The 11013-nt window shown below is 44.0% G+C and overlaps 1 protein-coding gene across 4 annotated transcripts; it reads right to left on the bottom strand.

Moving 5' to 3' along the window:
- Positions 1 to 1846: 1846 nt before the first annotated feature.
- Positions 1847 to 10675, bottom strand: LOC133132803 (CAAX prenyl protease 2-like). 4 transcript variants are annotated; one of them, XM_061248543.1, is made up of 9 exons: positions 10347 to 10376; positions 9788 to 9890; positions 9544 to 9583; positions 8100 to 8183; positions 7254 to 7332; positions 6745 to 6912; positions 5988 to 6059; positions 5692 to 5754; positions 1847 to 5211 (listed from the first exon to the last, which is right to left on the bottom strand). In XM_061248543.1, exons 4-9 carry the CDS (start codon positions 8157 to 8159, stop codon positions 4988 to 4990), a joined length of 666 nt encoding a protein of 221 aa, XP_061104527.1. In that variant the 5' UTR covers positions 8160 to 8183; positions 9544 to 9583; positions 9788 to 9890; positions 10347 to 10376; the 3' UTR covers positions 1847 to 4987. The 4 variants fall into 4 exon arrangements, with proteins under 4 accessions (XP_061104527.1, XP_061104523.1, XP_061104524.1 ...); XM_061248539.1 differs by lacking the exon at positions 9544 to 9583 and having other exon boundaries at positions 10347 to 10675; XM_061248540.1 differs by lacking the exon at positions 9544 to 9583 and having other exon boundaries at positions 8100 to 8179; positions 10347 to 10675.
- Between the last annotated feature and the right edge of the window lie 338 nt (positions 10676 to 11013).

Here is an 11013-nt window from a genome sequence, read left to right as displayed (position 1 = left end):
AGAAAATATACCAGATGTCTACACCACTCTGCTTGTTATGACTGAAATGAGGCTCAAGGCTGTTTGACAGGCAAACACATTCCACAGCGTGGGAGAAGGCACAGAGATGGGCACAGGATACCCACAGGAGTACAGGTGTGGCAGGTGGACAAATACATATCAGAGCCCAACATTTCCGCCTTTCCCACCGTCAGACAGAATTCCTTTACACATCGCAGGAAACAAAATGTTTGACCAAGAGTCATAGTTTTGCTTGTTTTCACTGCAAAAACGTTAAGTCAATCTTAATGAGGGTTTCAGCCTTATATTTAGACTTACATCTTTTGCTAACTAAATAACTGCCAGTGAATTGAGACAATTTCTCTTGTCAGGCAAAATTTTTTAAACTTAAAACGAGCTGACATTTACCACTTGAAAGCAAAAAGAAAAAGATTTTAAGTCTCATTACAAGACAAAAAATCTTTTTTGCAGTGTTGCCAGTGGTACCACAAGCCTGACCACTTGACCTTCTGAGGTCTCTGCCCAAATGAGTGTGCTTTACTATTGAGGAATCATTGGCTCATGCAGATGGGGCTCAAACAGAAGGTAACAATTCAGGCCCAGTCAACCGCTGGCCTATAATTTAATAGGTAAAAACTGACTAATAGCCAAGCAAAGTGGTTCCCACTAAAATGTATGCCAATTCAAAAAAAGTAATTTAACATAAAACATCTGGGCCCAAGCTTTGTGCATGACATGTGGTGACAATCCTGCCCATAAGCTGGCACTTGCCCTAAACACACACTATGCACATTTATTGACCGCTGCAGGTTAGAAATAAAATTAATTTCATGAGTTATTCCTTTTCTTCAGTGTAAAAATATGAATGTATTTTACAGCAGTGTCAGCAAGTTAACTGTCATTTTCAATGAAATCCCATAAGGTGTTTAAAGGTCCTATACGCGTGTCCTCAGTTCACCTAATCTCAGGGACATTTGGTGAACTTCGGGAGGACTCCCCAGTTTGGAAGGAGATGCGTACAGTAATGGTAAGAGCAGGGGCGCCTCGTGGGAGCCTTCCATAAATATCACACACCTTGAGATGGTTTCTGCAGCCCAAGAGCTCTCCACACCATCCATGAAAGCATCTGTTTGCGCACAGGAAATCTCCCGGAGTAGACCAGCTTTTTTTAATGTATAAACCATACAACGACACATACCATGTAAGCACCAAGGCCATGTGAAAAAGAATTGTCACCCCATTTTGTTCCAGGTGAGTTCTCATGCCGTTATTTTCCTGACCAACATGACAGGAGGAAAACATATATATTTGAGCACTTGTTAATTTGGCTTACAGTGTGCATGTGTGTAACTTCTGGATTTGGGCGAATGACAATAGCATTGAGACACGTGTAAAAGGAGTAAAATCAGTGGTAAAACGCCAGCAACAGTGTCGGGTCAGAATGTCAGGAGCAGGGCTCCCTCTGGTCCACTCCTCCAGTCTCTCTCAGTACCAAGTCTCCTCCCAAGGGCCTCATCTCTATGCTGGTGACAGAAAACGTCATCTCAAATCGGTGCCTAAACATGGCTAAAACCAATTAAGGTAATGTAAATGGTTGGCATCTATATAGCGCCTTTATCCAAATCACTGTACAATTAATGCTTCTCATTCATCCATTCATAATGGATTTCCCAGCCAAGCTTTTCTTGATTCTAATAGTTTCACCAAGTTTCTTTCTTCATTAATGTAAAGGCTGATTGATTTCTGAATTAATCGCTATAATAAAAACAACAAATCACAAAACAGCACAACACCAATCATTGCCTGATCGTGAAAACTAGAAAAAACACCTTCATTTCCAACAATGTTAAATTAACCTCATTTATTTATGAAAATTGTAGGGATTTTAAGAATAAATCGATACATCAAGGTCCCTTACAAGATTGTCATAAAACACTGTCAAAGTCTTTGTCCCAAAATTGCACGTGATGTAAACACAGAAACATGCACTTATATCAGCTTTCAAAACATTCAATTCAGGTCATCAAAATAGATCTCATTACAAAATATATTCATTGGTAATATAAACATCCACATCATCTTTTGCAAAAGAAAAAACTAAATAAAAATAAGAACAATAAATTACTATCCAGTGGTGTTGTGTAACTTTTCATTATATGGCAAATGTAACAGGCTGGCCATGACCCAAAGCCTAAAGTACTTCACTGCTTTCCCAAAGTTTTTCAGTAAAATAACACTCATTTGCAAAAATATATTTCTATAGATCTACCATAATTAACGGCTGTACAATGTATGCACCTTTTAGTCGACGTGAACGTCACTAGATTCGGATATGGACAGAAACAGCAGAGAGCTCCGGGAACAAGTTACCCCCTCGCCAGCGTTTCTTAGACGGCCACAGCGGACGCATTTCACCCAGACGGGTGTTTGCGTGCGACTCAGCACGCTACAGCGGAAACACGGACCAGGAAACTGCTCTCCCGGGACAGGAAGAGAAGGAGACCGGTTGAATGTGATCCCCCGGCGTCCAGCCCGTGAGCTACGAACGACGCACAACGGACAGTTTAAAACGCAGCTTTTCAATTACGGGCTGTCTGTGTCACGGCCCGACAAAATAACTAATTAAATAAAAAGTAAGTTGTGCAGACTGGATGACCAGGGACAGGAGACAGACCCCAGCGAAGCCCTGAGTGCCTCAGGTTTCCTCCTGCTGCAGATACTCATTGCCCTCATCAACATTACAATACTAGTCATACAGCGCCACCTGCTGGATACACGCACAACCATCAGCATGGACCTCTCTCCTGTGTTCAGCCTGTGTTATTGTGCCTTTGATCGGAAACAATAAGCACTCGTTCAGCTGTAGCGGTTCTTTGGATTTAGACAATTAACACTTGTTCGCCATATTGTCCGTTTGATTTCAAACAATGAACACTCGTTGAGCTGCAATGTTCCTTTGTTTTGAAACAATAAACACTTGTTTGTTGCAGTGTAATAGTAAATGGTAAATGGACTGCATTTATATAGCGCTTTTATCCAAATCGCTTTACAATCGGTGCCTCTCATTCACGCATTCACGCTCACACGCCATTGGTGATAGGCTGCCATGCTAGGTAACCTTCTGACTGCCAGACGACCGCTCTTGAGCTAGTGTCCCTTTGATTTGACAGGCTGAACAGCTACCCGCAACAAAGCCTGGAGTTAGAGGGCCTGAAGACGCTTCACCACGCACGTGGACACACAGAACACTGCTACTGGTGGGTACATTTGTGTGGACCACCCCGCGGTAGGGAAACACGCTCACAGGGAACTCGCTCTGCTCTCTGCAGGGAGACCAGGTTCAGGCGCTTAGGCGTAAAAACAGCCCCTGAGAGACAGCAGGTAGGTCACCACCGCACGCAATCAACTTAAAACAGTGCGTTTCTACAAAAAAATAATAATAATAAAAATACCGTTGTGCAATACCCGCATATCTGCTGTTTCTTAGAGCTTATAGTACTTTATTGTCTTATTTGCTGGCACAAATGTCCCTTTTTGGTTCTTAAAAAAATAATGATGTAGCCTATTCCAAAAATTATGCTCTGTAGTAAATTAATCACCAAGGGGTGACTCTGAAGAAAAAAGAAAAAAACTATTCTCGGCAACACTTACAGGTAGGTGTGTGCTAATGCTACACACTTAACAATTACTTAAAATGAAAATAAAAAGAATAAATAAAATCTGGAGAGAAGGTTAAATCGCATTTCGCATCAAACCATACGTTAGGCCGGTTCTTCATTCAAATACACCTTTGTTTTACCAAAAGCTATCCCTGATGAGGCCAAGTTGTAGTTATTGCTTTAATCTCCAGTGATGCTCAATGTGACACTCGCACATGTCCTAGAGGGCAATTCCATGGTAACAGATGGAGATACGTCAGATACGTGTGTGATAAATTTCTATAAAGCAGCATAACAGAGACTGATATAAGCTTCTATAACCATCAGGAGCAAATAACCCTGTCGGTGTCTGGTGTAGCTCTCATGGACTTCACCGTGCAGATGTACTGCATTTGTAATGTTGGTTACCATGGGATTTCCCTGGACATGATTGGGTTTGTGGTATTACTCGATGGTGTAGCATAGCATGTTCATGCTTAGTGTAACAGGTTCATGCGGAATCAATATCACTGCTTTGTGCACTGTAGCAGGAACTGAGGTGTTGAAACGTCACAATTTAAGAATGAAAGGTTTGAAAAATGTTGTGCTGTATACAACATTCCTCAAAGACATAGTGATCCTGACCTGGACACTAAATATTCTCTACTCTCCTCTGTGCCAGCAATAGCAGGGCACAGCAGAACAGGGTGATAACAGGGAGGTGCTGGGCTATGTAAACTCGGCCTCTGAGCATGGCCGAACCCGATTGGCTCAGTAATCACCATCACAAGAAGAGACAGCTTCAAGTTTCTGTGAAAAACATTCAGGACAAAGGAGCCTGTGAGTGTGTGAGAGAAAATCCTAAAATATACGGTGGGAGAGAGATCATTAAAAAGAGGGAATAAGAGAGGTAAAAAGAGGAACAGAGAGAGGAGTGTAAACTGGTGAATGATGAGATCTTGCAGGGGAACAGGTCCACAAGACTTGGTTCAGATTTGGCCTTTTTGAGGCATGAGAGAGAAAAAGAGAGATAATAAGAGAGAGACAGAGAGACTGTGAAACAGAGAGACTGAGGTGTGGAGAGAGAGAAGGAAAGAGAGAAAGCAAGAGAGAGAAAGACAGAGAAAGATATGAGAGACAGCGAGAAAGAGAGAGAGAGGGAGGGCAGGAGAGAAAGCAAGAGAGCAAGAGACAGAAAGATGAGAGAAAGACAGTGAGTCAGACAGAGAGAGAGACAGTGAGAGAGAGAGAACCTGAGCTCTCAGAGGACAACACTGAAGACCTGAGGGGAAATGGCGCCCCCTGCTGGCAGTGCACCCCTCCGCTCTGCCGTCTCGTGGAGGGGGGCATCAGGAGCACACGTCCCGCGCGCTGCCGGCCAGGCTGCAGATGGGGGACGAGCCGTAGAAGAAGGGGTCGGTGGCGGGGAAGAAGAGCAGCAGGAAGAGGACCACGCCCAGCAGGTAGCAGCAGAGGATGGGCAGGCGTTGCGGGTGATCCAGCGCTGCGCTCAGGGCAGGGAAACCCATGTAGTTACAGAAGGAGTGGCACAGCACCGGCCCCACCAGGTGACCTGCACACACCGGCACACATCCGCAAATAAGCACACAGACATGTACACAATCTCACTCTCACAGGCACACGCACACAATCGCACACGTACACAATCGCACACGCACACAATCGCACACGCACACAATCGCACACGTACACAATCGCACACGCACACAATCGCACACGTACACAATCGCACACGCACACAATCGCACACGCACACAATCGCACACAATCGCACACATACACAATCGCACACGCACACAATCGCACATGCACACAATCGCACACGCTCACATACTCACACACGCACAGACATGCACACGCACACACACACACATGTACAGTACTTACACATTCACGTAAAATATGTACAGATGCACATACACACACCACACACCACACACCACACACCACACACCACACACCACACACCACACACCACACACCACACACCACACACCACACACCACACACACACACACACACACACACAAACCTGTCCTGATGAAGATGAAAGCAGTGTATGCCCCAAAGACAGCAGTGTAGGAGAACTGGAACACTGAAACAAAAACATTTTCCACTTCATCTCACACCTACTAGTATCTCCTACTAATCGGACATCCATCATTCTCACACCTATCTCAAACCATCCTCCAAGCAATAAAGAAAACAGTTTTTTTTCCACATAATACAAGTCTTAGAAGTGTCTTACATAATATGTCTTGCAGTGACACACACAGGTAACGTATCATATAGAGGTATTGTGTAAGTGTGGCGCTGACAGCATCTTACCTGCAGACAGAAATATTCCCGACACAGACACCTGTCTGAAGCGGAGCAGCTCGATCACATGGTGGAAGTGGGCTGGAATCACACAGCCAGTCAACGGAAAAAAGCTCACAGACAGGAAGAAAAACTGATACAGGTGTACAAGCAGACCGACAGACAGAGGATGTGCAGCTTTGGGCCCAGTCTCCACCAAACAGCCGAGACGGTTTTACGTCTTTAGAAGAAAGCTTTATCGGTGTGAACTGTTCAGTTATTCAGTTCTCGGCGTCTGGCGTTTCAAAAACTGAGCATGTCAAGTCTTTCGGTTATTTGTTTACTCTGCGTTTTTGGTGTGGACTGCCTTGTCCATACTCACGGACATTTCTCTAGTCTTGTCTCGTCTCGGCTCAGCTGTTTGGTGGCTTTAGAGGCAGACAATGCAAACTGTCACAGACAAAGGCCCATATAGAACAACATACAGAAACGTAAAAAAGTATTTACCCCCTTCCTGATTTCCTCTATTATTACACATTTGTCACACTGAATGGTTTCATATCGTTACATAAAATGTAATATTAGACAAAAGGAAGCAGAGTCTGTAACCGACATGGCTTCGAAGTGATGCTTGCAGAATCAAGGACATTCCGTTCGCCTAATTCACATCATCTCGTTTTCCCCTGTCTTCACCTCCTTTTCACACCTCACCCTATGGGTGGAGCTAGGAGCAGGAGTAGGAGCAAGGGAAAGGAGGAGGAGTTGAAAAATAAGCCCAGGCACTCACCCACTCCGAAGAAGAGGGGGCAGATGAAGATGGCGGTGGTGGGCCCAGCGCAGGGCACCAGCATGGGCAGCATGCAGGCCCGAAACACCAGCTCCTCCGTGAGCGGGGCCACCACCTGGTTCCTCAGCCAGCGCATGTCATTCACACACAGCGCCCAGAACCAGGGGTCTGTGGGAACAGACACGGTCACAAACACGCAACCTTCACCGGACGGCCAGCTGACCGAAAAAACGGCCATCTCCAGGCTCAAACATCTGTGGCTTAAGAGGAGGCATTCTACAGGCTGACAGTGAAGGAACATGAATAACACACCCACACCCACACAAACACTAGCCCACATACAAGCACAGCACACTGCACTGTGGCTGCGCATTGCTCCAATATAACTAGGACTGGTCAAATGCAGAAGACAGATTACCCCACATGGTTCAATAAAAGTATATTATCTTATCTTATCTTATCTTATCTATGTCCCATAAAGAAACATGCAGTTGAGTGAAAGCGCTCACCAAAGAGCAGTTTAATTCCATCACGCAGACCCCAGGGGCTGTCCAGGGCCAGCTGGGTGAGGGGCCCCAGGAACAGAGCCTGGGGGGGCGGACACAGGCTCAGAACACAAACCCTCTTCCATTTTCAGCAACACCACATTTAGAGTTCATAGCAAAACTGTTATAGGTATACTTAACTTTGACGCATTGGTTTAAAGACTAATTCATTAATCAATTTTGATTACTTTCTCCCTGAAGTAGTTAAACAAATCTTTTTTTTTCCAGATTTGAAAAGAGTTCAAGTTATTAATTTTCAATGAACTGAAACTACTTTACTAAACTCCAATAATGCATTTCTTTTTCTCTTGCCAACACTATAGCCTGGACAAATTAGAGGGCAAAAGGAAATAACCAATCATAATAATCAATGAGATCCATCCAGCATAACTACACGCAGGTCATTTGTACATGTCAGCTTATCTCATTTGCATTTTTGCCCATGCAACACTTATGAGTTTGATTTTTACAACTCCCATTGGAATTGTAAATTCACATTTTTCTATTTGGAATTTGCAATATAAGGGTTTGTCAGAAAAGCTGAACAGGCAAACATTATACAGCATCGGTTTATCACCTGAAGCTAACCGCCAGGGAGACACGTACACCTAGGATATACGCCAAATATACAGAGGGGTGATTAAATGGGCCTTTGTTCCCAGGGCTTGAGAACAGCAGTGGAGTTTGTACTGTAGAAAGCCATTACCGCTATAGCTGATGTTTATGAGGGGATAGGTTGTCTAAAGCCTGAGATGGCTGAATTAAAAACTGCTTACAGTGAAGAGACCCACCACCAGAAATAGCTCTTACCATAGTGAGTACCAGGGGCAAAGTGGCAGCTGCAAGGACACCTTCCAGTCGAATACCCATGAGGGCCAGCAGAGAAGGTCCTGGCTACAGAGACAGGCATGGAGAGGGAGAGGGAGAGGGAGGGAGGGAGGGAGAGAGAGAGGGTGATGGAGAGGAAAGAAAGAGAGAAGGAGAGAGACAGAGAGAGAGGGGGCGGAATGCACAAATTATTGGCAGAAGAATTCTGCTTTTTGCATTTGAACCCTGAAATAATCATTGACACCAGAATAGAGGAAAGCATGTTTCCAAACCTGCAAGATTACACAGCTGTATAACACAGTTTTACAATGTCAGCAACAGACTTCCTACTTCATCTAACTCACATACATTATAGCCCCACCTATAGCCCACTTAAATTAATCCAGGTTGCAGTTATCACCGTAGGCTGCAGGATTAAAACAGCACAACTTCCCTGTTAGTGCTGCAGAGATTTCCTAACTTTGCAAGTTGCTGGGCCAAACACAGAATTTATGAGCAAGCATGAATATTTCTTACTCTTGCTTTTGGGCACTCTTAATTTTTTGCCCAATGCAAAAACAACTATGGTTTAAAATTTGTACAATGAAGATTGGTGGCCTGACCAGGGTGTATTCTTGCCTCTAAGCGAGTTAGATACAAGATGGATGGACAAAGAATATCTTCCTCCTGCTTTCAGAGAGCACTCCTATTGTAAAACAGGATTGGACCAGGCAGCCACGGTACTGAAAGCCATAATCCCATTACTACCCTCCGCAAGAGGTCCCCTGCAAGTCTGTGGTGGGGTTTTAGGTACCATTCTCTCCAGGAAGGCTAGACATCTGCATAAAATCCTAGCCAGCTCCATAGATCCCTATGTTACAGCCAGAGAAACAACGCCTGCTCAATGCTCTGTAGCAGGTTAAATAAACGGGAAACTGAACCTACTATACTGCCTCAGCCTCTGTGTGTGCGAGAGAACACTATATTATACTGTTTCACGCTGTTGATGAACTTGTCCTACCAATAAAGCACAACTGCATTAAATACAAACTGAACTGGGTGAGACCATGCTGAAACCACTCCAGTAACTGGATGTCACCAGGCAATTTGAACTTTTATGAATCTAAAATCTGAGATGTGACAGAACTAAGTTGTCTCATTAACATTAACACTTTCCATAACACTTGTCACTCCACGACCAGCTTCAACTAATCTTGCATACGGGGAACATGCATCCCACTTCATCTTTGTTTGTATTACAGTATGTGCTCACTAGAGGACACCAGGACTCATCACATATAAAATGCTATGCAATTAGACAAAGTCATGTGTGTAGAACTTTAGTGTTCTAAATATCTGAACAGGAGGTTTCAAACCTCTATTACAGCCAAAGCAAACTGCCCTTGACTAAGCAAACTAGGCATGCACATGACATACATTTACAAACCTCTTTGTCGTAGTTAACTGTGTGTCTTCCCCTAGACTCGCTGTTGAGAACACACCATTAGTACCAAGAGATGCACCACCTATTAATTCAATTAAACTATGCAACTCAAAGCAACAGGAATTTGTGCATCTGCATGACAATATATATTGTAAGCAGTTTGAGAATTAGGTTTTGCACTGAAGTATTAGAAAAATAAGGGCATCAAACTGCCCAGTAATCCTGTGTCGTACACTGCGGCACTCACCCTGACGCCAGTGTAGTGTTTCCATGCCCACACGAAGACTGGCGATAGTGCCGACACGATCAGCACACTGGTGAACCGCCTCTTGATCACAGCCGGGTGATCCCTACCGTGCAAACACACAGCGCATCTCAGTACACTAGAGATTCTACACAAACCCAACCAAGCAAATCATAAAAATGTCGAAAACATACAGCGCGTTATGCAGTGAGCTCACTTCATATATGTCACGTAGGCTAATTAATTCAGAAATAGTTCAACCATGCCACCACGTAATGGTAACGTAAGCTAGTTAGTTGGCAGGAAAGCGGCATCTCTTGACAAGCAGTGAAAAGTAGCCTAATTTAGGATGTGGTCAGGTTGACAAACAGTTCGGATTTGATAGCCTGTTAAATAGCTATAGGTATTGCTGCAAACACGAACAGTACCCACAGATAATCAAGTGAAAACGCTAATGTTAGTTATCGTTAGTAATTGCTGCCGTCACAGTCACGGCAGGTGGATGTTAGCTTGCGATTGCGTTAATGTCAAGATCGACTGCTGAGTGCAGAAAATTCTTTACCTGGGCAGTTCGCTCCGCCACACATACAAACTTCCAACGTAAGAGCAGGCAAGCAGCAGACATGACAGCACCGACACCCAGCAAAGTCCGTCCGGCGACACGAAACCATCATTGTTTATCGACACTTTGTCGGAAAACATTGAATGAAACGTGAAATCATCATCCTCTGACATGACGCAGGGGACGGGCTGAGAACGGAGCGGTAAATAAAACCTAATTTCGCAGACCTCGTTTTCTGTCTCTTACTTTTATTTAACGAAAAATGAAAGAACAAACAGATGCGAAAATTTCAGTAACAGAAAACAGAGCGTCCCGGCGCGAGAATTCGACGTCATCACACCAGCTGGCGCTTGCCAACATGCAAGTCAGGTGTAACCGAAAGACTTGTCAAATACTTCGAATTATGGTGCTGATTGGTTCGCATTCATATTAGCGACAAAATATTGGGACTATTAGGATTAGGACTATTTAATAAATATCAAAGCTTATTTTTTTGTTGTGACCATGTTTAGCGTTAAAGATATATTTGGTATCTGGAGCAGATTTTGGTAGCCTGCAATATGATATTCCCTAATGAAAAAGTGTTTATCAACACTAAACTATGCACTGTGTCTCAGGTATAGACGGCTTAAGTGTGCTCATCGTCCTCATTTTCACTGACCCACCT

This window comes from Conger conger, chromosome 7, assembly GCF_963514075.1.
Source record: "Conger conger chromosome 7, fConCon1.1, whole genome shotgun sequence".
Taxonomy (NCBI): domain Eukaryota; kingdom Metazoa; phylum Chordata; class Actinopteri; order Anguilliformes; family Congridae; genus Conger; species Conger conger.
Note: the sequence above shows the minus strand (reverse complement) of the source record. Positions and strands in the feature narration are given on the sequence as shown.